The sequence below is a fragment of the Protopterus annectens genome, chromosome 17.part0 (genome assembly GCF_019279795.1).
Source record: "Protopterus annectens isolate FY-2018-M chromosome 17.part0, PAN1.0, whole genome shotgun sequence".
Lineage (NCBI taxonomy): Eukaryota > Metazoa > Chordata > Ceratodontiformes > Protopteridae > Protopterus > Protopterus annectens.
The window spans coordinates 16,512,361-16,538,459 of NC_056751.1; the positions used below are offsets into that span (position 1 = coordinate 16,512,361).

Consider the following 26,099-nt stretch of genomic DNA (forward strand, 5'->3'; position numbering starts at 1 on the left):
CAGTCCTGACTATTGGGTATAGTCCGCGTCCCAGTCGGCCCGAATACCAGAGTATAAGGCTGACGTCGGTCTGGGCGCATTAGACTGACGTCAGTACGTCAGGGTACTAATGCGCATGACCGACGTCATATCCTCAGTCTTTTCTTGCCCCAGATGTCAGAAGACCCAAAAAGACAAGTCCCAAAACAACCTGCACCAAAAACATGTATAATATATACAACAATATATATATATATATAAAATATAAGCATGTAAACTCACCTACACAACCACCCCTAAACACAGAGGGGAAGGAGGGAGGTAAATTGGACTGCAGCAATGGAATCCTCGAACATCTACATTTATGGTAGGTACAAAACTGTACTATGTTCTTCGTCTTCCATTGCTGCAGTCCTGACTATTGGGTAGAATCCCAAAGCAGAGGTAAGGGAGGCTGGCAAATTATAAAGTAGCAGGAGCTGACAACATGCCTTGTAAAACAGCTGTGGCAAAACCAGCCCTAGTCTTAGAGTATATAGGAAGGTGATAATGCCTAGAGAAAGTATGCACTGAACTCCAAGTAGCTGCTTCCAGAATATCCTTAGTTGCCACCCCCATTAGAAATGCTGTTGAAGTGGCAGTAGCCCTAGTGGAATGCGGCCTAATCCCAGCTGGAATCTCCTTGCCATGATGGGAATAACAAAATGCAATGCAAAAGCCAATCCACCTAGAAATAGTTTGTTTTGACACAGGCTTGCCCTGTGAACTCAAAGCAAAAGAAACAAGTAACTGCTGAGACTGCCTAAAATTCTTAGTCCTGCTCAAATAATAACGCAATTGCCTGTGTACATCTAAAGTGTGCAAAATCTTTTCCCCTTTATTTTGAGGATCTGCTAAAAACGTAGGCAAATGAATAGTTTGGTTTAAAGCCACACTAGAAACCACCTTAGGCATAAAGGAAGGATTAGTACGTAATGATACCCTGTCCTTATGGAAAATCAAAAGGGCTCTACTGCCATAAGGGCCTGCAACTCAGACACCCTTCTTGCAGAAGTAATAGCCAACAGAAAAGCAGTCTTCCATGACAAATATTTCAATTCAGCAGTAGCTGCAGGCTCAAAAGGTTGTAGAGTAAGTTTTTCCAACACAAAATTGAGATCCCAAGCAGGAGTAGGAGCTCTACGTGGGGTCTTATATTCTTTGCCCTCTAAGAAACTGCTTGAACAAAGGATGCGAAAACAAAGGTGGGTCACAATCATAGTGAGCTGAAATTGCTGCAGCATGAATCTTTATGGAAGAGAAGGACAAACCTTTGTCCAATAATTCAGTCAGATATTGAAGAGCCACACTCAAATTAGGCTCTGAAATCTCCAAATTCTTTGCTGTACTCCAAAATAAAAATCTCTTCCATTTTTCTGCGTACACTCTCCTAGTACTAGGCCTTCTAGCTTCCATAATCACATTTAAAACTTGTTGAGGAAGTTGAGACCTGCTGTGTTTCAACACAGAATATGCCAGGCTGTGAGATGAAGAGATTGAAGCTTGACATTGAGCAGATGACCGTCCTTCTGAGATAACAGATGAGGAATCAGAGGTAAAGGCCATGGAGGCTTCTTTACCAGACTCCGTAGAAGTGGGTACCAGTGTTGCCGAGGCCAATCTGGAGCTATCAAAATCATCCTTGGCCTGTCTTGTCTGACCTTTAATAGTACCTTTGGAAGAAGCGGTAGAGGTGGAAAGGCATACACATGAAGGTTTTTCCAACTGAAAGACAGAGCATCCACTTTCCAAGCTGTGTGATGAAACCCCTTTGTGCAATACTTTGGCAGCTGGTGGTTTAGTGGAGAAGCGAACAGATCTATGTCTGGAGTTCCCCATGACACTGTCAGTTTCTGAAATACATGAAGATCCAGTTTCCACTCGTGGGGATCCATGATTTGTCTGCTTAACACATCTGCTAAGGAGTTCTGTGCTCCTGGCAGAAACCTTGCCTGAAGAGTTAGTTGCAAGCTTAGCGCAGTCTCCCATAAAATCATTGCTTGCCTGCATAGAGGATAAGAATGTGTTCCCCCTTGCTTGTTGATGTACCACATGACAGTTGTGTTGTCTGTTAGAATCAACACCTGCCCTGGAAGAAGTAACTCCTTGAAAGCCATTAATGCAAACTGGACTGCTAACATCTCCTTCATGTTGATATGTAGATGCTGTAGTCTGGCAGGCCACTTGTCTTGTATCCACTTTCCATTTAGATGAGCTCCCCAAGCAATGTTCGAGGCATCTGTCGTTAGAATCTGACTTGCCTCTGGCCGGGTCACAGAGAGTCCCTTGTTTAGGTGACATTCCTGAGCCCACCACAAAAATTCCTTTTGAATGCAAGGTATTATTTGAATGACAGTGTCCAAATCCTGGCAGTGCTGTGTCCATACATTTTTGAGATACCATTGTAGCTTCCTCATATGCAGTTTGGCATTGGGAAGCACCAGAATACAAGATGCCATGAACCCTAATGCTTGAAGGACTGTCCTTGCAGTCAGCACGGACTGATGAGATAGTTGATGGAAGTAAAGTGACAGACTCTTTTGTTTGTCCGGGGTTAAAAAGGCCATCTGGGCTGCTGTATTCAGTCTTACACCCAGAAAGCACATGTCTTGAGAGGGTACTAGACTGGACTTTATTTCGCTCACAGAATACCCTAGCCATCTTAGCACTGCTATAACATATTCCAGATGCTGTAGAAGGTCTTCCTTTTCTTGAGCCAGAATCAGGCAGTCGTCCAAGTAAGGATAGATTTGAATTCCTTGAAGCCTGAAGTAAGCTATCACTGGAGCCAGAACCTTTGTGAATACTCTGGGCAGTAGATAAGCCAAAGGGCAATGCAGAGAACTGATAATGAGAATTTCCAGCTCGAAACCGCAGATACTTTCTGCAACTTAGCCTTATAGGCACATGAAGGTAAGCTTCCTTGAGATCTAAAGTTACCATCCAGTGATCTTTGCCCAGCAGAGGTAAAAGCTGTTGTAACGTCAACATCTTGAACTTGGGAATGTCCAAAACGTGTTGAGGAGAGATAAATCCAAAATTGGTCTCCACGTGTTCCCCTTCTTTGGTACAAGGAACAGGCGAGAATAAAATCCTAGGCCCCTCTCTGACACAGGGACTGGCTGAATGGCCCTATGTGAAGTAACTGTAAAACTTGCTTGTGAGCCTCTTTTCTTTGTAGAGGAGGAACGTCTGGCATGCCTTTGAAAGGGGGCATTGTATGGAAATAAAATCTGTAACCGTGGTGAATGATATCCAACACCCATTTGTCTTGAGTAATTAAATCCCAATTTTCTTTGAAAAGAGACAGTCTTCCCCCCAAAGGAGCTGCCAGACGTGAATCTGCTGGCAGCTGAAGAAACAGGTCATTGGGTCTGTTTACGAAAGGACTGACCCCTGCCCTCACCAGAAGTCTGAGCAGGTGAACTCCCTGTTCTAGGCCTAAAAGAACTTTGAGCCCTGCCCCTACCACGTCTAGACCTACCCCTAGACTGAGAATCATAAGCAGGATATGTCCACCCCTTAGCAGGCCAATTTCTACTAAACTTCGGTGGCTGCACCTGCAAAAAATCTTTAACAGTTTGCATAGACTTAGCTTTGTCCTCCATTTTCTTTAAAACAGCTTCCACAGGCGAACCAAACAACACATCAGACTGTAAAGGAGCATCCAAAATCCTTGTCTTAACATGCTCTGCTAAATTCTGATCCTTCAACCAGGCATGCTCATGAAGAACAGAGCTGGTAGCAGCCACCCTCGAGGAGGCCTGTACAGCATCAAAACCACATTGCAAAGAATGCTTACCCACTTGTTCGGACACATGAACCAAATCCAGCAACTCTTTACACTCAATACCTTCCGCCAAAGCATCCACCTTAGATTTCAATTGTGAAAGAAGGTAATTCTGATATTTTAACATGTGAAACTGACAATTCAAAGCTCTCATGGCTAGAGTGGAAGAAGTATACACTTTCTTTCCCCACCTATCCAAAGCCCTCGCCTCTTTATCAGTGGGGACAGGATTTTTAACCACAGAAGCTTTTACACCCTTAGGCCCCTGGGAAATAGTTTCTGGGTCCGCCCTAGGACTCTTAAACAAATATTTATGAACTTGGGCACCCTATAATACCTATCAGGCTTAACAGGAGCAGGAGGCAAAGAGTCAGGGTTCAGGAAGCCTCTGCAAAACATCTTCCACCACATTCAACACAGGAGGAATAGCTAAAGGCCTATGCTGGGGTAAAACAAGAACTCCCTAAGCCTTTTCCTGGAGTCAGAGTAATCCTGGCCTTCCCATTTAAAGTGCTCCCTCATGGAATGCAAAGTCTCTGAAAATGAGAAATCCTCAGGTGGAGACGCTGTAGGAGTGGAATCATCCACATCAGAATCAGAATAGGTAGGATACTCCTGCAAATCTTCCACAGAAGATTCTGAAGCCTCAGAACACTGTTCAAAACTCTCAAACTCAGATTCCACCCTAGGCCTCTTATCAGGCGGGGCATAGAACCCTAATCATAGTAATCAAATCTTCTGCCATCTTAAGCATATGTTTCTTAGGTACAGAACCTGAAATGGTAGGAGAAGCCCCCACTGAAGCTGAAGTAGGCCTACCTCTCATAGAAGTTTTGGCAACAGAAGGAGAGGCCCTAACTACCTTGGGAAGAGAGGGAAGAACAGTCACCTGAGAAGCCCCGTCAGCCTGGCCTACCTCCTGAGAAGGCACATCCTGTAAGAGTATAGTTTCTGCCTGGGACTCCATGGAAACTCCTGGCAAAACCTCCGGCTCCACTGAGCCTTCCAAAGAACCGACGTCCGGGACTGCCGGTTCCTCAACCCTAGGCTTCACTGTTTTATCCTTGCGCTTCTTGGAGGAAGCGGGCGTGGGAGCATCCGACGGCATTTTATAATTGCAACGCTTCCCAAACACTAACCTGGCACAGTCTAACCTCCTCTTAATAGTGCGTTTGTTAAACCTAGCACAAGAGCGGCAACCAACAACGTCGTGCTCAGGCCCTAAACAAGGTATACACAAGGTATGATAATCCCTATGAGGTATCTGTTTCCCACAAGAAATACAGTTATTCACTTTTTCTGACATCCGGTAAAATACTGAGGCAAGAAAAACCAAAATGTTCCCAACGGGTACTTAGCCAACTCTGTTTCGGTCTGAAACTCCGGTTTCGGAAATATTTCAGTACGCCAACCTGCACTCGCAAAACTGCTTCTGCATCGGACCATGCGGCAAAAAAGACTGAGGATATGACGTCGGTCATGCGCATTAGTACCCTGACGTACTGACGTCAGTCTAATGCGCCCAGACCGACGTCAGCCTTATACTCTGGTATTCGGGCCGACTGGGACGCGGACTATACCCAATAGTCAGGACTGCAGCAATGGAAGACGAAGAACATCTACACTGTATGTAAGATTGCAATGATGATTGGGAAATAAAAGGTCAGCATGATGTATAAAAAAGAATGTAAGCTTTATTTGTTATTCAAACAGTAACAGAAATTTTTAATCAGCAGGAAGATGCTTGTGCATGTATGATGGAAGGAAGTCAGTGTCAGAATATGCCGTAAAATAAACTCTGGCAATAAGGCAGTTAGAGATAGTACAACAAATAATTGGAAGATTTCACTATCACCCAGTATGATCAGTAAAGAGATGCACCTTTATTATCATACTGGGGGGGGGGGGGGGGTTGGCAATCAGAAATCCATGGTGGAAAGTGGTATGGATGTTACCACCACAATGGTATTCAATAACAAAATGTAAACTTATGAATGTGGCTGGTGATCATCTTATGTTCATCAGCAGGAGCCCTTATTATTTGGACTCAAAACCTGGTAGACCATTTTTGGTGCGATAGTCATTTTAATTGCAACTCTGAAAAATATGACTTGAATAGCTCATTGTAACTCCTATCCATCATTGTAGGCTGACAAAACCATTGGAAACCTCAAAAACAGAACATAATGCTATGTAATGTGACAAGGATTATAATATGTTACACAGGGAGACAGTTTGAACTGTCCTGGTTTTAACTCAATTTTTTCTGCTACAGCAAGTCTGGTTATATGAAAAAAAGTCTCACCTCCCATCTTAGCCTTCTGCAGCACACTACCCTCCAACATGGCTTTTAACTTCTCCTCTATTCTCTCACAGGAAGTTGCTCTACAGTCCCCTCTGCTGAAACAGTGTGGGTGCTTTACTCACTCTGTTCAATACTATGCACATCTTTACTTGTACTGCATATTCATAGTACATACACTTTCAATAACACTCAGCATATTCACCATGCTTGTTTTCCTTCAGTGCTCTCCTCTGTCCCCACATCCTTTCCTCCATAATCTTTTTATTTCAGACAATACATCCTCACACACTCACTTTTTATTGTACAATCATATTTTATTCATTATCCATATTGCTACAAACATCATTTCCACATTTCCTTCCACTTCCATACTTTCCATACAATATCACAACCAAGTTCACATTTCCAAATCCCTCCCCATTGATACTACTTTTTATACTCAAACACAAATGCTGTCTCTTCACTACTTTTTCTTTTCTCTATCACATTTCATTTTAAAACCCTAACTAAAATTCTTCTGTTTTATAATTTCATGTCTCTCTCCATCAATAACAGTTTTATTAGACCTTTTCATGGGTATACCAATGTATAATGTACAATGGTATAACTCCAGCAAAGTATAGAGCAATGGAATGCAAACCTGAAGGCACATGGGCTGAAACTAAGCACAGATAAGAGAGTGGTAACAGCAGGAAACTGGGGAAATCAGACAAAGCTAGCTGAGAATTGAGATAGAAGGGAAGATAGTGGGACAGGTAAATTGCTTCAAGTACCTGGGAGGGGTGGTCGAGGAGAAGGGAAGTCTGAATGAAGAGATCAAAGCTTGAATCAGAGGGGCTGCAGCCAACTGGCATAGAGTGTCAGGTGTAGTGTATAACAGATGAATGCCAAGAGGCTGAACAGTAAGGTGTAAAAGACAGTGGTGCGACCAGTACTACTGTATGTTACAGAAACCTGAGCAGTAAAGGCAGAGCAGATGAAGTTAGAGGTGATGGAAATGAAGTGCCTGAGAAGGGTGGTAGGATGCACTCTGTGGGACAGGTGAAGAAATGAAGATAAAAGAGCAGAAGCCAAAGTAGCTCCAATTACAGAAAAGATCAAAGGGAACAGATTACAGTGGTTTGAACATGTGCAGAAAAGCAGAAGACAATCTGGTGAAGAAGATTTGTGACAGACAGGAAGAAGGTAAGAGGAAACGAGGACATCCAGCAAAGAGGTGGATGGATTGTGTGAAAGATCATCTGCGACAGTCAGGCATGAGTGTTGAAGAAGGCAAGGGTGTGGCACTGAATCGAGAGAGTTAGCGGCAGTTAACAGGATTCCCCGACCCCATGTAGAAAATGGGAAAAAGGGTACTTGATGATTATGACCGAATAATATTTTTTCATAAATCATATCACACCACTGCTTCTGATTTTCAGTTTCATTCAGCTTCAATTTCCAAAGCCTTATTTTATTTGAATATTCTTTATCCTACTTCTTTTCCAGTTTAGTACCTCTCCCTTCTTTCCAACCTTTGTCATAATTAACAGATAACATCTTTCCTAACATAAAAGTTTTTCTCCTTTACATTCTTTAGTACCAAAACCAAATGTATATATGCTAAGTAAACCACAAGATTCTTTAAATTTAGTCCTCCTGTATCTATTATACATAACCTCTCTTTTAATTGGATTCAACATGACATGAACCTCAGATACAACTTTTTCTGACAATAAATGAAAACTTCTCAATCATAGCAACAACTTTCTGATTTCTTACAATATTTCTTACTACTGACAATGTGCTTTCATACACTTCAAACTTTGTTCCCAAGATGCTTATTTCTTTCCATATATAATACACCCCCTTCATTTTTATATTTCCATACTCCTTAATCTTTTGCTTTGTATAACTTCAAACTTTATCACAACCTCATTCACCCAAACCTTAGTTTTTGCTAAATTTACCAAATCATCTGCATGTGACTGACACACAGATATTATAACTTATTTTCTTACCTCCCATTTCCCCCTTCATTTCACAAATTCCTGTTTGTATAATATTCATCAGCACCACAAAAAGACTAAAAAGTGCAGCCTTGCTTAACTATTTGCCATAACTCTCATCCATGCCTTTTCATAACACACCCTTCTTACATTTACTACTTTTTTCTAATCACGTATGCTTCTAATATCTTGCCCCTTGTCTCATGACTCACCTTAGCAAATGTCTTTGCTACATCCAAAGTTAATAACCTCATCTCCAAAACTGTCTTCTTTTATTATCAGCCTGTTTCAGTTTACTTTCTTTTATCCCCAAACCCATCAGCTAAAACATAATTCACATTTTACGTTTTTGCATAATATTCATACAAATGTTTTACAATGTTATAAAAATACAGAGCAATATTTTTCTTTTCTTCTTTCTTTGATATGAATGTAACCACCTCACACCTCTTCATCTGCTATACCATTCTCTAACCACCAATTCAGTTAAACACTTTTTTTTAAAAACTTTCAATCATTTCTTTATAAAATTCATATCCTAATCTATCAAATCCTGGCGCAGATTCCTCTCTTCCCTCCTAGCTATCTTCATTCAATTCTTCTGTCTTAATTTTTTCTTCTGGATATTTATCCTCAGACATCTTTCCTGATTTCAATTTTCTTCTAATTCTTAGATTTCATACATTTTACTCATGAAATTTTCAACCACAGCTAAAATCTCTTCCTGCTTATATTTTCACATTTTCCATTAAATAATGCCAGCTTTCACCCGCTTGTTTTTACCTTTTCCCTAAAAAAGCAAAACTTCTTTATTTGATAAAAAATTTTATACAGCAGGTTTTATTCTTTTTTTTTTCATACAATTCCCTCTAATTTATTCTTATGCCACTTTTTTCTATCTGATTTTCATACCTTTTCATAGTTTCTTCATATTCAATTTTTCCTTTTCTTTTTTACTCTCCATTCAACCTCCCCCCTAAAAAAAAAAACAACCCCCCACAAAACTTGATATGCTTTTCCTTGTACACTACCCATCAATATTGTTCATCCAATTCTTATAAAGTACTCTCATCACCATATATTCTTTCAATAACTTCAGAAATGCTTTTTTCATCATCTTTCTTTCAGATCTCACCAAATTAATCCCTTTTCCCATTCTCCTTCGTTATTATATTTTGTCTTCTATTTTTGACCATACTGCTCTATGATAAAAAAAATCAGCTATTTCTACCCATATCACTTTCTCTACGTCTTTTGAATATATTACATAATCTTTTTCAGTTTTAAAAAACTCTTCTCCTACACACCTATTCCCTTTCTTTTCCTTTTTTCAACCTTCCAACTTTTATTACTTCCTTCATCATTTTTATATCTTGTGCTATTCTCCCTTTAGCCTTTCTTAAATTATAATTAAAATATCCCACCATAATTGCTGGCATATTAATTGGTACAAACATCTTTATCTCTTCAAACATTTTCTTTCAGTCATACTTGTATATGCACATAATCTAGCGTTTCTTTTCCTTGTTCTTATGTCACATATAACCTCTCTTCCAGACACTATTATTGTTACATCTAATATCTTTACTTCTTCACTCTGTTAAAAACCTGTTCCTGAACATGTCACTACCAACTGATATCTTCCCCACACTGCCTCCATTAGTTCCCTTTTTGTTTTATCGATATACTTTGTATGAAACAAACAAAACATTCACAAAACTTAACCAATCACTAGCAATCCTCTAATGTCATTCTGAACACTGTTTACATTTAATGCAACTATCCCTACATTATCCTTTTATTTTATTTCCCATTCTTATATTTTTCTGCCCTTAACTCTTCCCCAATAGATTCAGTTTGTGCTCTTTGCCTGTTTCACACTGCCTAAAGTACACTGTTTTTTCTCTTCATCAGAAACTTTTGTCCATAAAATATTACATCCTCATTCATCTTCAATAATAATTTTCACAATGTCAGTTTCTTCCTCTTTTCTAGTACTGTTTATATGTTTGTCTTCATTTACTTCTCCCCACATTACTTTCTACAGTTCTCTTGGTAGTAATATCATCCAACTGTACCTCAACTGTAACATTCTCTTCCATCTTCCCCTTCCTTTTCTAACACAGGATAATCAAATCAGAAATAACCTCATTACATTTCCTGCACTTGGTCAACAATCTTTAGATGTGCACCCCTTCTCCCACACTGCCCCCAGCTTCTCTTAGTACAATCATACTCTAAATGTCTCTCACCCCCTCAGAAAATACATCCTTTTGGTTGAGCCCTAATAGCTCACCCTTCCTTTTTTCCATACAGGGCTCAGTTCCAAAAGACTTGCTCCCAAGTGTAATTTACTCCCTACACTGAGTGCAGGCTGAAAGCAGTTCATTTGGAATTTGGCTTCCCAGTGTAAATATTTTTATAGATAGGCCTTGCACCAAAGCAAGCAACTTATACCAAGAGTAGGTCTTTTGGAATAAGGGCAGACAAACAGAGCAACTCTTCCAGAATCTGGCATGTGGTATTAGAAACCTGCTGCAATTTACCTTAACGTACATGCCACCCACACTTCTCACTCCCATCCAACCATTTCTTTCATCATGCATTTCTTTTATGTCATGCACCCTTATTACACATAAAAAATAAAAAGTTAAACTTTTTGGTTTGTAATTCTAACTCATCAACATCAGAAGTAATATACTGCACTATTAACCTCTTATTTTAATTGCAGTTCCAAACTTTGAAATACTGTCCTGTCATGGTGATAACATTTTATTTTTCCCACTTCATTCAAAAATATGTCCAATACTGACAAAGTTTCAAGAGTTACTTTAAAAAAATTCTTCTGTTCCTGAAGGCTAAATGTACTAAAGCTCTTCTGTGCTTAAATGTATTAAAACCCTTATGTTCCTGGACAACATTATCCATAATGTAATGCCAGTTTATACCTTCATGATTTTGTGAACTTATTCTTACCCATGGACAGCTTCTGTGTCTTTCTTTCACTCTTGTCCTCCTTTCTTCTTCTCTCTTAGCTTTCCCTTTATTCAGGATACCAGCATACATAACTTTATTCTTTCATCCAGTAAACCACTCCCTGTTGCCAAGGCATGTCATTAAAACTGGCTTCTCCATCTGCTGAATATACCCCAAAACTGCTTCTATTATCCTTCATTGCACTTACCTCCCTAAATGATTATTCCAGCATTCTACCATTTGGCATCTTTCCTACTAACTGATCCAACATGAAACTCAAACTCACAAACCTCTTCGTGTTCAGGCTTGTCTTTCTCCATCATTTACATCAGCACTGGCATTTCCAAGCCCCCTACATTCAAATATGCCACTATCACAACCTCTGGTACATTCATAACCAAGTTTTTTCATTCATTGTGATCTCTGCCTCTGTTTCACAGTGATCCTTCTCTGTCATTTTTCCCTTTCCAATTGCAGCAGTAGCTCTCTGGAGTCACATAATGGCAGGGAAAAAAGTAGGAGAATTTCTCTGCTGCCCTGGTCAAATTTCTCCTGGTCAACATGAATACCACCTTGGGTCTCAATGAAAAAAGGCCACTGACCTGGTGGAACTAAACCAGTCAAACAAAGCACAAATAAATCAAAGAAATCCACTAAAATTAGCTCCAAGAGGAAAACAGGCAAAATGAAACAGGATCCTGAAAGTACTAAAGTGTTTATAGTAGTGACACATTTTGCTGCAAGTTATGCCCTAGTTTCAATGGGAATGATACTTGTACACTTTATCGACTTGTGTTTTTTTATTTATTTGCAGTGGATCAACTAAGAAAACCCACTGTTCTAGTGACCATTTAAAAGGAAAGGCCCGAGGAATCAAGTACAAATAAGAGCTACAAATCAGGAAAGGAAACTATAACAGCAAGGGATGACTGCATCAAAAGGAGCTGTGATAAGCAAATGAGCACAGAGTTTAAAGGAATGCTTGCGGTAGTTTGGGACCATCAGTCTTCTAAAGTAGGGCTAGTAAATGGCAGGACGTGAAGAAAAAAAGAAGTTATGTACTTACCATAAAGTTCCATATGAGTTGTTCATCTCGTCTTCATTCTTTACGGATGGGTTCTGAGCCGATACCTCGGCTCCGATACAGTCAGTTGCAAAGCTCAAGGTCTTCAAATAGCTCGAGGCCAAGTCCCTATCCCATGATGCACCTGGAATTACCTCAGATCTTGTTTGCTGCGTATAACAATAATACCATATGTCATTCTTTCACTCCCAGGAGAAAGGTATAGAAGGATTGAGTAACCAGGATGGATCCAGCCTCTCGGTCATCTAATTGCCCAGGAGGGGGTAGGAGGGGGGGGGAACATAAGAATGAAGGCGAGATGAACAACTCACATGGAACGTTATGGTAAGTACATAACGTCTTTATGTATAGTTGTTCAATCTCACCATTCATTCTTTACTGATGGGTAGCGTCCCAAGCACCATCAACCTCGGGTGGCTCACGGGAATACATTTCTCAGGACCATGGACTCAAAGGAGGCCCTGCCCCTGGAGGCCTTGTCAACTTTGTAACGAGTGAAAAAGGTATGAGGTTTTGACCGAGTGGCTGCTGCACAAATGTTATCAATTGGAAGTCTGGCAGAAAAGGTAGATAATGTAGAGACTGCTCTGGCTGAGTGAGCTTTAATCTTATGTTGCAAGGGCATATTGGCAGGTTAATAGGCAAAGGTGATACAATCAGATAACCATTTAGACAGAGTTGTTTTAGCCACTGGTCTACCCTTCCTGGAGTCTGAAAAGGAAACAAAAAGCTGGTCTGATTTTCTGAAATCTTTTGTTCTATCCAAATAAAATCTGAGCTGTCTGTGATCATCATGTTTGTGCAGCATATACTCTAAATTGTTCGAATAGTTGGGGAAGAAGACTGGCAAATCCATAATTTGGTTGAGATTGGTTTCAGTGCAAACTCTGGGCAAAAATGAGGGGTTTGTGAGACTCTGTCACCATGGAATATCAAATAGGGAGGCTTGATGGATAAAGCCTGAAGCTCTGACACTCTGCGGGCAGAAGTAATAGCCACCAGAAAGATGGTCTTCCATGACAAAAATCTGAGGATACAAGAGGAAGCCTGTTCAAATGGCAGAAGAATTATGCGGGAAAGCATAAAATTTAGATTCCATGGAGAATAGGGAGATTTCACAGGTGGTCTAATATGAAAAGTCCCATTAAGAAAGTCTTTGGATAACATGTGAGACATGATATTCAATCCCTCAAATCAGAGATGAAAATTAGAAATAGCAGCCAATTGAACATGAACTGTTGCTGAGGCAGCTCCTTTGTTAAAAATCATAGTCAAGAACTCCAAAATGAAAGCCATGGGAGCTTGGTAAGGATCAATATTATTTTTAGTGGCCCATATAGAAACCTTCTTCCATTTGCTAAGATATAGCTTCCTAGTAGATTTATGAGAAGATAAAAGGATCAGTTTTGTGTCATTGGAGAGGTTATGGAACCTGGCTAAGATGGGAATTGGAGCAGCCAAGCTGTCAGCTTCAGGGACTGCAGAGAGGGATGAAGATCCCCCGATTGCGTCAGAAGGTCTGGAACTGGGTCCAGAATCCAAAATCCTCCAAAAGATGAAGTCAAAGGAAGGGGAACCAAATCTGACTAGGCCAATGAGGGGTATTAGCATGATGGTCCTTCCCAGGGTTTTTGCTTTCTGTAGAACCTTGAGTATCAACAGGATTGGTGGAAATGCACAGATGAGACCCGGAGGCCAATCATGTACGAGTGCGCCCCTTGGGGCTTCTCCCAGAGGGGGAATCAGGGCAAAGTAGCTTCTGCATTTTGTGTTCATGTGACTGGCAAAAAGGTCGCAGCAAGGCTGGCCCCACCTGCAGAAAATCCTGTACTTCTTTCTTGAGGGACCACTCGTGAGGCAAGATAGCCATGCTCAGCTTGTCTGCTATCACGCTGGATGTCCGCGGGATGTGCGTTGCCAACAGAAAGCGCTGGGTGGAAACAGCCCACTGCCATACTCAGACAGCCTTGCAACAAATGGGGTAAGACCTGGTTCCTCCTTGTTTGTTCAAATACCAGACCACCACCATGTTGTCTGTCTGAATCGCAATCGTACCCAGAGGAAGAGAGTCCTGGAAGTACTGCAATGCCAGAAGTACTGCTCTCATCTCCAGGATACTGATATGCAGATGTGTCTCTTGTTCAGTCGATGTGCCTTGGGCTGTCTTTCCCTGAAAATGCCCCCCCCCACCTTATCAGGGAAGCGTCTATGGTCACTGTGGCCGCTGGAGGGGGTAGCACAAATGGGTGTCCTACTGTGACATGAAGTGAGGTCAACCACCACTGAAGGTCCTTTTTGCAAGAATTTGTTATTATAGTGTGAGACATGGGAAGCTCTTGGTAAAACCACTGAGTGAACAACAGCCAGTGAAGTATCCGCATGTGCATACCAGCTAGTGGTATGGCTAGAATTGCTGCTGCCACCAAGCCTAATAATTTCAGAACTTCTGATGCTGGTGCTCTGTCTCTTGATATCAGAACGCTGACATGCTGATGAAGAAGAAAGATTCTTTCTATTGGAAGCCTTAGTGTAGTGGTGGTGGTGTCCAACTCTGCCCCGATAAAAGCGATATGCTGCGATGGTGACAAGACAGATTTTTCTGAGATGATTGTAATGCCCAGATGATTGCAGAGTGACAGAGTGGACTCCCTGGCCTGAATGAGGTGATGCCTGGTGGTGGAGGTAAGGAGCAAATTGTCTAGGTACGGAAACACCTGGAATCCTAGACGCCTCAGATGAGTCGTGACCACTGCCATGCATTTGGTGAACACACTGGGGGCTGTAGTGAGACCAAAGGGCAGGGCTCGAAACTGATGATGATTGGCTCCCAGCCGGAAGAGCAGATGATCCCTGGATGGACTGGCCATTTTTATATGGTAGTACGCATCCTTGAGATCTATCGAGCACATCCAATTGTCTTTCCCTAAGAAAGGAAGTATAGACTGAAGCGCGACCATCTGGAACTTCTCTTTCTTTACGTATTGGTTCAGTCTGCTGAAGTCCAATATGGGTCTCCAGTCCCCAGTCTTCTTTGGAACCAAGAAGAATCTTGAGCAAGTTCCGGATCCTGTCTTGTCTGCTGGGACTGGTTGGATGACTCTTTCTTAGCAACGTTTGGACCTCTATTGTTGCCTGTTCCCTGTAACTGGGTGGAGCGTCCAGGATTTTTCTTATGGTTGGAGGGGGTGTGGTGAAAGGAATGAAGTATCCTCTGGAAATGATACTTTGTACCCAACTGTCTTTTGTTAATTTGAGCCAGGTGTCTGGATACAAAGATAAGTGACCCCCCCCCCCCGACTGCCTCCAGAGCAGGACAGTCTGGCCTCCTCTCAGTAGCGCTGGTAGGGCTTCCCAGAGAAGTGATCTCTGTTGCCCTGGTGTTGCCGACCCCCTCTGCCACGAGGGCGATGTCTTCCATTATTGCCCTCTCCTCTGCCTCTGGAGGGGGGGTTCACCACGTGTGTCCTGAGAGGCTCTCCATGGGCTTTTTGGATCCACATTTTTCCTCCCCTTTGACCTTTAGGGTAGGGTTGGGTAGATTTTTCTTTCTTATAAATAATTTAATATCAACTAAAAGTTTAAAAATGTCCGTCCTTTTTTGTGGTATAAAACCAAACCCTTTGGAAAATAAATTAAAAAATGTTTTGGTAAGTGCAATTTTAGAATAATTAAATATATTAAAATCATTAAAAGTCCATTTACAACCATCTTTAACAATGTCATCAGTTACTACCAGTTCCCTTGTCTCGATACAGGGGGTCGCCATCCCCTCCCCCTGTAGTTTTTTGAATTGTAAACTACTGGTTCTTTGTATCTTAATCTTTCAGACCTACGTAGTGTAGGAAAATCCTCAGTGTCTCTGTCTATGTCATCATGTAATGTTTTTTCATGTTCTTGAATGTTGTCCATGTCAATATACTCATTGTCAAAATTTCTTTTACCCCATGATTTAGGCTTGGGATAATGGGTGTTACTGTTGTATTCACCTACATCTCTCTCTATCTTATTATGTTTCCTATTCTGTACTTCAGTACATTTTAATTCTATGTCCTTGAACAATCTTTTATATTTGTCCCTCTGTTCATCTATAGTAAACATTAAATCATTAACAACAGCCTTCAGTCATCATTTTAACAATATAGATTTGTTATTTAATGGTTTTATTTTACTCAACTAGAGTGGTTCTGTAGTTGTTATTTGTGTAGTATGTGACGTGAATGATTTTAATTAATGTATGCAAGGATTCCAGTTTTTATTGGTTAATTTAAACTTGGTACTTGTATTTAAATGGTACTTTACAGTTTTATTGTGGTTTTCTGATGAAGTTACTGACGAAACGTGGATTGTTTATTGCACTACGTATTGTACTGTTTGTATCACTGCTGCCTTGCCGCTCAATAAATCCTCTCACTGACGCTGTGTACCGGGTACTTGCTTTGGATTACAACCTGGTAAAATGGGTTAAAAGGCTGAGCAAAGGAAGAGCAAAGGTCGCTGAACTAAACATGCACTTCTCATATCTATCCATAATCTTGGGAGTCTCTGTTAGGAGGATGGATAGACGAGTAAGTCTCAGACATTTCCTTTTTGGTGGTGCCACAACCATGGCATCAATTGGAACACCTTTTGTTAAGAAAAAGATCGGTCAAGGGGGCAGAGATAAATTTATTAGGCCTCCTAGGGACAGGCTCCATAGTATCCGGAGACTCCCACACCCTTCGTGAGACCAGCTGCATCAGCTCATCAAAAGGTGGAGACACGCAAGAGGTGCAGGGCTGAGAACAGAAAGCCTTCAGGAGAAATGACTCATCCTCAGTAGGGATTTTGGACTGCCCATCACCCCTCTGCCTAAGGATTTCAAGTATCTCAGCAAATGAGATATCCTCAGAGGGGGACCGTGGGGACCCTTCTGACTTCTCTAAGTACTGACCTGATGTGAGAGACTCCTGTGGGGAGTTTAGATGTTTCCTCTTACGCAGTCTCTTCCTGGGAACCTCATCTGAGGCTCTGGGTCTCTACGCCTGGTCAGGATGTGTGAGGCAGAAACAGACACAGGCACTTTAGGGGAGGAGAAAGGCAGGCCTGAGGTCGAGGATGTCTTAGGAAATATGACTCTCCTCATGCCATAGAAAGCACCTCTGCTCTGAGGCGAGGGAGCCGATGGATCCAAAGAACCATCGACACCACCGGCAGTGAGACAGTGGGCTCTGAGCCCGAGGTAGGAGCAGCGCTCATCCAAGTGGAGGCCCCGAGAGGCAGTCTCGGAACCAAGTCGGTGCAACTGTCTTCCCCGGACCCGACCAGAATGTCGGCTCCTAGAGTCCTCGATCGGCACAGAGGACATCAGAGTGCACGGAGCCGAAGACACTGGAGCAGGTGTTGGCTCTGAGGGTTCCACTAACAACAGGTCTGACTCCTCCGACTCTGAAAGACCAACATGGCTCGGAGGAGGAATAGTTTGAACTGGTGCAAGGGTCTTCGACTTCGAAGCCATTTGGGTCAAAACCGTTAACATTTTTGCCAAGGCCTGTGCCAACAACAGCTTTTGCACCACACAATCCACATCCAGATCTGACAGGCTGATAGAGGACAGAGAGTAACGTACCCTAGGTGGTACCAACTAAAGTAATGGACTCTTAGGCGCTTCGGACACCAGTTCCAATACTGGGGACCAGCTCAGAAAGGAAAAGATTGTCGGTTTTAATGGCAGTGGAGCCAAAGTAGAGGATTTTTTTTTATTTCTTCGAGTCCAAACTCTTAGAAGACTTTGAGGACTTGCTGGATCCATCTTGGTCACTCAAGACTTCTTGAACCGTAGGCTTCAACAACCCTCTATCGATGAGTTTTCTCTTCCTTTCCTGAAGGACCCTTGAGGAGAAGGAATGACAAAAAGAACAACTGTCTTGCAAATGCAGAGGTCCTAGACAGTATACACAATTAACGGGGCTGTCAGTAACACGCATCTTTTGGCTACACTTTGGGCACTTTTTAAACCTAGACTTGGAGTGCTCATCTTGGTCAGCCATTGGAAATCTTGAGTAAATTACAGTAATTAGCCAAAAAAGCCTTAAAAAAATCAGGCTAAGGCGCACACACAGCAAAAATGCAAAAGATCAATTTTGTTGTCACCAAAACAGTCACACACACAATATAAACAGACTATGCATAAAAAAGAAGATAGTTGCTAAGATAACACACTATCTTAAATCCTAGGAAATAATCAAGTCAGAAAAATTACTGCTAATACAAAAACTATAACAGTAATTATAATCTTCAGCCTTTCCTAAAAAACTAAAGGCTAAACACACCACACAGAAAACACTACACGCTAAACTTTATCAAAAAATGTAACAAAGGTCACTGATTAAGCACACTCTAACTAGCCAAAACATTTTAAACCAGGCCTAAAACAAGAGGTCACTAGAAGAATTTTATAAAACACTAAGGGAAGGGACTAAATGCAGAAACACACACTATAAGGCTGTAAGAGCTTTGAAAAACTATCTAAAGTATTCAAACTATCTAAATATCAGTAAATAAGCAGAAAAAAAAAGTTTACTGGCCCGAGCTAATGCAGAACCTCCAATCTATTGCAGCAGCAAACTAGATCTGCGATAATTCCAGGTGCATCATGGGATAGGGACTTGGCCTCGAGCTATTTGAAGACCTCCAGCTTTGCAATTGGCTGTATCGGCTCCGAACTCATCAGTAAAGAATGAATGGCGAGATTGAACAACTTCACATCAAAAGTTTTACTGATGACCATTTTCAGATAATGCTATAACTGCAGCACCTAAACAGGGACCAATATCATGAGGAAAGAAACGAAGACACTAGTACAGTCAAAAGTTCTGTTTTTAAATGTCAGTAAGATCAATATCTCTGCAAGTGAATAAGGACTCCTTTTGTTTATGCATTACAGGAAATTCAAGCACTTTGAAGTTGAAAGATCTCAGCTAATACCTGCCTACCATCACAGAAATGTGTTACGGATGGACAACTGAGGTGTACAGTAGCTTTTATGATGAAGTTACCTGAGATTTCCAGAGTTTGCTCTTAAGTTCCAGCCAGTCTAGGTCTACAGCTTAATAAAAAGATGGATACTATAAGTATGGAACAGTATTGCAATAGCTAGAGTTGCTGCCTTATTAGCTCTTGGGTTCCCGATTCAGTTCTTGGCTGGGATGCTTTCTATGTGGAATGTTCTTGTCCCTTCTTCTGTCTACGTGAATTTTTGCAAGGTGCTGTGTGTTCTTCTCACATCCCAAAGACATGCTATTGAAAGAACTGGTGCCACTCAAACCTTCCGATATGTATGTGCATTGTGCATACCCTCTCAACTGCTATAATTCAACCATAGAGCTATGACTTGGGCTCACAAATTTACCTCTGTTCTTCCTAGATTTATCAATGTTCTTCATTAAGTCAAAACACGTTATAAGTACATACTTTACAAATAAGCTAAGATTATACAAACATTTCCTATCACTATATAAGGTCTTATACATAAAGACCTTTTATTGTGACAAATAAGAAAGTGCCCATCTTTCTGATCCCTTGCTATGATTTCCTAAAGGCTATTGCTATGATATGCAATGCTCACAAGTCGAGAGGAATGGTACAGTTTGTGCAATGATGAGTCATTCCATCCAATACAGGCAACTCTGCTTTGCATCGAACTGCTAACCAGGATAGGCCCTGTCTTCCACATCACTGAAAACGATATAACAGATATTGTAGACTTAATAGGTGAATAAATGGGATCTGTAGTGACTGAATTAGCTGCAATGCATGCAACTGTATTATAGAATATTGAAATTTTATCCACTAAAAATGATGGAATCATTTTGAGTGAGAGAGAACCAAACACACTAAGTAGTAAAACCCCATATGTTATTTTCTTAAAACTAAACATTATAATTATTTATTAAAACAGGCACAGCGGAAAACTATAAAAGCCGGCAAAAAAAAACAAAAAATGAACAAGTACTGTCACACCAATACGAAATAAAATGAAGAAAAAACCTTTAATGTGAGCGCTTTCGGCAAGCACATTAACTTGCCTTCTTCAGACAAACAGTTATAGAACACTTTTGGTTCTCCTTATATACTATTAAGCTGAATAAATTAATGAGTCAGCCTAATTAACAAGCAAAAAAAAATATTTTTTTTTGACTGCTTAAACTTGCTGAATGATTGTAACAGAGTCATGAAGCCTGACAAAGGCGGTGGCCTTGTGTTTATGCAACATGACATGTATGTTGATAGTATGGTCAAACACCTTAACACTGCCATATATACAAGGGTAACATTAAATGAGGTCAATGGGGCACATAGAAAGGTTAAAGGGGTCTTGGAGGATTTATTTCTGGAGGGCCTTACTGATATAGATCTATATCATTATCTTATAATGTTAGCCCCTAAAACACCAGCATTATTTGGCAACCCCAAAATTCATAAAACTTTAAATGATCCCCCCATTTAGACCAATAGTTGATGGTTAGGGATCAATTACATTTGGGTGTGCCAAATATATTGATAGTGCTTTAAAACCACATATTAGCAGTGAAACACAAATTTGTAAGGATTCGTGGGGGTTTCTTAGCTATATCAGCAAGCTTGAGTTCAGCCCAACGCTCATTTCTTAACAATTGACATTAAAGACTTATACACGGTTATTCCCCAGTAGCTAGGCATGGAATGGACTAGAGAATTTTTACTTATGAAAAAAGTAAATGGGGACACCATCAATTTAGTTGAGACACTTTTAGAAATTGTACTGACTAACAACTTTATGGTTTTTGAAGGCCAATTTTTCTTACAGAAGTCGGGGATAGCTATGGGTTCCCCCTGTGGCAGTAGTTTTGCGAATGCCATTATGGCAGTCTGGGAACACAATTTTTTGTTCAAACATCCATTTTTTCAGAATCATGTATCCTGGTATACTAGATACCAGGATGACATGTTCTGTATTTGGAAAGGTGACCTTTCTCTTATTCCTTCTTTTATTAATAGCATCACCCAGACTACCAACTTTTTGGAATTTACTTATACCATAGGGGATAAAACGATCAACTACCTCGACATACAGCTTACTAGGGATGACCTTAATCGTAGGTATAAGAGTTTGATATATCGTAAACCAACTTACTCTAATACCTTTTTGCATTTCTCTAGCAGTCACCCCTACCATCAGAAAAAGGCAGTAGTTAAGGGGCAGATGGTTAGGGCCGCCCGTATGGTTTCTGATTAAACCAATTTTAATTATGAATGCGACTTGTAGAGAAAATGTTTTTGAACAGAGGGTATCCTTCTACCCTAGTTTCAAATATTAAAAATGAAATCATAAATAAAAGAATTATGGGGCATTTTGTACCATTGTTATCTGATCTGGATGGTACCTCAATTAGAAATTTGAGTTACCATGAAGGTTTTCTTGGTGAGCAATCAACTATTATGCCTGATGATACTATAGTTCAAGTTAGTTTTCTTTGTACATACTCACTTGATCACTCGTCTATTAGAGAAGTGCTTTATAAGAACTGGAATATAATTAAAGGTGATGAAAAGTTATCTAAAGCACTAGGGGTTAGGCCCAAAATAACTTATAGGCGAGGCCAGAATTTAAAATCACTCCTAGAGGGGAAAAGAGATAGTACAAACAGAACTAAAGGAATGTTTAAGTGTGGATCTTGTCCATACTGTAAGCATATTTTTGTGACTAAGCAAATTTTCATTAACAATAAGATGTACAAAATTAATTATAGATACAACTGTGAGTCTAAAGGTGTTATATATGTGGCTTTGTGCACTTTATGTGACACATTCTACATTGGCAAAACCGAAAGGAAACTTAAACAACGTATTTACGAACATTGTTATGCTATGAGTAGAAATGACTAACAATGCACTGGCCAAACACATCTTAGACTCCCCTGACCATGCTTTTAAATTTGCTGTTTTACAACATAGGAGCATTGCTATTAGAGGAGGACCATGGCAAGTCCTTTTGGAAATTGATGAGCTTATATGGCAGATTAAGACTAGAGCACAAGTTTTTCCGGGTTTGAATGAGAGCCTTTCTATTAAATGTATGTTGAGATATTTGGCCCTTAAACGATGATACTTAAGGGTTTGCATACACATGTATATTTTTGGTTTATTTAGACAGACCTCTGAACTTAATGTTTTTGCGAATCTTTACTTATGGTTTTATTCATCATTTTTACATTTATATTTATTTGTTTGATGTTATACATTGTTAAGTTTATAGTTTTTAGTTAATAATTTGGTAATTTTGTTGAAATATTTTTATAGGTTTACAATATTTATTTATGCTGGACACATTTCTCATGAGATTAAGATCTTGGAAAGTGGGTACATAAACCTTTTGTGTAACCGGTTTTCTGTTGATTGTAAATTGTATATAGTTGCATAGTGTTTATATCACAATTTATTGCATATTTTATGTTGAGTGGCGAGGCTACTTAAAAAAAAAAAAAAAAAAAAAAAAAAAAAATTTGCTTGTTAATTAGGCTGACTCATTAATTTATTCAGCTTAATAGTGTATATAAGGAGAACCAAAAGTGTTTTATAACTGTTTGTCTGAAGAAGGCAAGTTAATGTGCTTGCCAAAAGCGCTCACATTAAAGTTATTTTCTTTATTTTATTTCGTATTGGTATGACAGTACTTCTTCATTTTTTTTTTTTTTTTTTTTTGCCGGCTTTTATAGTTTTCCGCTGTGCCTGTTTTAATCAGTTTAAGTTTTCGTTTGTGGTTTGTTTAAACATTATAATTATACTAAATCCCGTAAAACTTTGACATTAAAAAGTACTCTGATTTGTTATCACAACTCTGTAAATACAAATGAGACAGCTCTGAAAATCAACCTAACTTACTTGTAATACATGCCATGCCACATGCTTTGTTTCTTGTTACGTGAAAAAATATAAATATACTTATATATTAGTCACAAGCAATATCAACATTGGCTCTAGATGACCGAGACGATTGTAACTGTTGATACAACACCAAATTCTGTCTGCATAAATGGGAAAAAGGGATTGCAGATGGATGTTTTTATATACACACGCACAATGTATGTATATATACATATATATATATATATATATATATATATATATATATATATATATATATATATATATATGGATCTAGGACTATTGACGAAAGTTCAATAGTCTGAATCCACAATCACCAAACACGCTTAAATGAAAGCGCTTTCACCAAAAAAGTGCTTTCGTTAAAGTGTGTTAAAAAAATACACTACATTTATGCCCCACACCCCCCTACTTTAATATTCTCACTCCGAGGTCGCACTACAGTGGGGAAAAGGGAATTTTCCCTTATCCCTACTGTAGTGCGATCTCCGCAACAAGCATACTTACGCGAAAGTGCTTCTTCAGTGAAAAGCACTTTCGTGCAAGTATGCTCGGCTGAATCTGTTTCGGTGATGCTGCCATTTGGGGATCCGTCCGGATCCCATAGATTTTATATATATATATATATATATATATATATATATATATATATATATAGGACAAAACTGTTAACACCAGACTCCAAGGTGAACCAACACAGCAGTCAGGAAGGTCCAAAATAAATTTATTGTAATTAGTCAAGGTTAAGTGCCTTCTTCCCTCAATAAGGGACTTCTTCAGAACAAATTGTTATAAAACCCAGCCCTTTTTATATATCAAAACAGCTTCACTTTAATTAAAATAATTAATCAAATTACCCTGTTAAAAACTTAAATTACATACTAAACCATTATTCTCAAACAATAAAATTGACCAAAAATGAAAATTAGAGAAATTGTATATATATATATATATATATATATATATATATATATATATATATATATAACAAATAATAAAACATTCACCCTAAAATGTTTTTTAATTTTAACACAGACATACTAACGTTTTCATTGATACCTGGATACTCCGTTGCATTTAACCTTAATTGCCATTTAAGTTCGCATATATCCAGGTATACATCCAAACATCTACCCTGAGAACCTTTCACTAATTGCTGTGAAACCAGAAACTTAAAACCATGGTCCATATGTTCCTGAATGTGTCTACTTAGAGCAAGAAAACGACCAATGAAAACATTAGTATACAGGGTAAATTCATTTTGAACCTTCCTGACTGCTGTGTTGGTTCACCTTGGAGTCTGACATATACATATATTATAATATATATACACACACACACATATATCCATATCTGGATTCTGCTCAGCAAGCAATCCTGGGACAATTGTAATATAGATATCCTTTTCTAGACTAGTGGTGAGGTTAACCCAAACAAAGAGCTGCCAATACCTTAAACATGCCCAATGCTTCAATGCTCCTGAACATAGACATGTCTTTAAATTTTAATAGACTTAAGCTGGTCATTTAATCAAATTTGACTCTTCATGACCTCAAGGACTTTAGCACATCAATCCTATCCATTAGCGAATTCTTCCTCAAGGTCTTGGAAATTCATATACTTACTTCAGCAATACTGTTTTTCTATCTTAAACCCTGCTGCCTCCCTTCTTGTTTTGTCTTTGCTCTTTCCAAGTATCAGTACCTTCTCTGGCAAATTTTGTCTTCACATTGTATGAACAGAAGTAGCAGAGTTCTACATTTACTTTCAGACTTTCCAGTGATCGATCCAGATGTACTGCTTTAAGTACTTAGGTTTCTCCTCATCCCTTCACTACGTCTTACTTGGTCACAAGATGCCAGACATTGTTGCCTCCAATTTATATTCTGTAAACAGTGCCTAATATATAACCATAACAATTTCTTACATAAACTTACCTACTGTTACTTCTGTGTTATACAATGCTTCTCTCAATGGTTGGATTAAAACTGTATACAATGCTTCTCTCAATGGTTGGATTAAAACTGTATGCATGGTTGTACACCCCAAGCTGAGCTCGAAAATGGTCTATCTGAGCTCAGTGCTCTACCCCAGTTAAAAAATAAACAAATAAAATCTTGCAGTCTACAAAATTCTCAGGTTTTCTCCAACATCACAGTTCAAAAGCACTGATTTTCTAGTGTACAGCCTTATCTACAGTCCTGATATAATAAAAACTGGGAAAACCACAACCATAGCTTTAACTAGATGGGCCTTTGCTGACAATGTGATGTCTTGACTCCTTTCATGGCTTACCCAGATTTGCTATTGCTTTCCTCCTAAGTTGCATGTGACTTAACTTCATAGGAGCAATCACTGTTTGGTAGAAGTTTATGTTGCTTAACGCAAACATAGCAAATTAAATATTTACTTCCTGAGGGCTTATGTTCTTTGGTCGTGTGAAATTATCAAGCATGTTACTTGCCTTCTCTATAAAGAGTTTGTAAAAAATGTTAAACCAAACTGTACCTGTACACCTAAGAATGCCATTATGACAGAACTGATTGTTCCCAAGATTCCTTCTGGATCATATGGCACTGTTGTTTGATACATCACCTTACAATGAAGAAAAAAGACAGTTATACAAGTGAAATCAATTTTGTTTAATCATCAGCATTTTTTTCTTGTTCAATGACAAATTAAGTATTATTTTCTTGTAACAGCACATTCAGTGTTTTTAACTGTACACTTCACTTATGTGAAACTGTCTTAAAAAAGATGGTTTGGTTATTAAACTTTCCCAAGGTCAGTCGACTCCTTCTATACACACACACATGTATATATGGGTCCACTACATAATCTCGAAATTTTGAAATATCGAATTTCAAAATCTCGAGACTATGTAGCCGAAACCTCTAAATACCGAAAGACCAGAAGCGTGAAATTCAAAATCCTGAACATACAACACACATACAGCACACACACATACACACAACTTCCCCACACACAACTTCCTCCCACAATCAAACATATCATCCTAAACTACAGATAAGCAGG

General features: G+C 39.5%; 1 protein-coding gene across 1 annotated transcript in view; it reads right to left on the minus strand.

The window, feature by feature from the left end:
- The window catches only part of HGSNAT (heparan-alpha-glucosaminide N-acetyltransferase), a gene marked incomplete in the record, with an annotated part of 974,112 nt that overhangs the window by 240,613 nt on the left and 707,400 nt on the right, over positions 1 to 26,099 (minus strand). Inside the window, 1 exon segment of the mRNA XM_044059525.1 lies at positions 25,572 to 25,658. Within this exon segment, the coding sequence (XP_043915460.1) occupies positions 25,572 to 25,658 (87 nt within the window).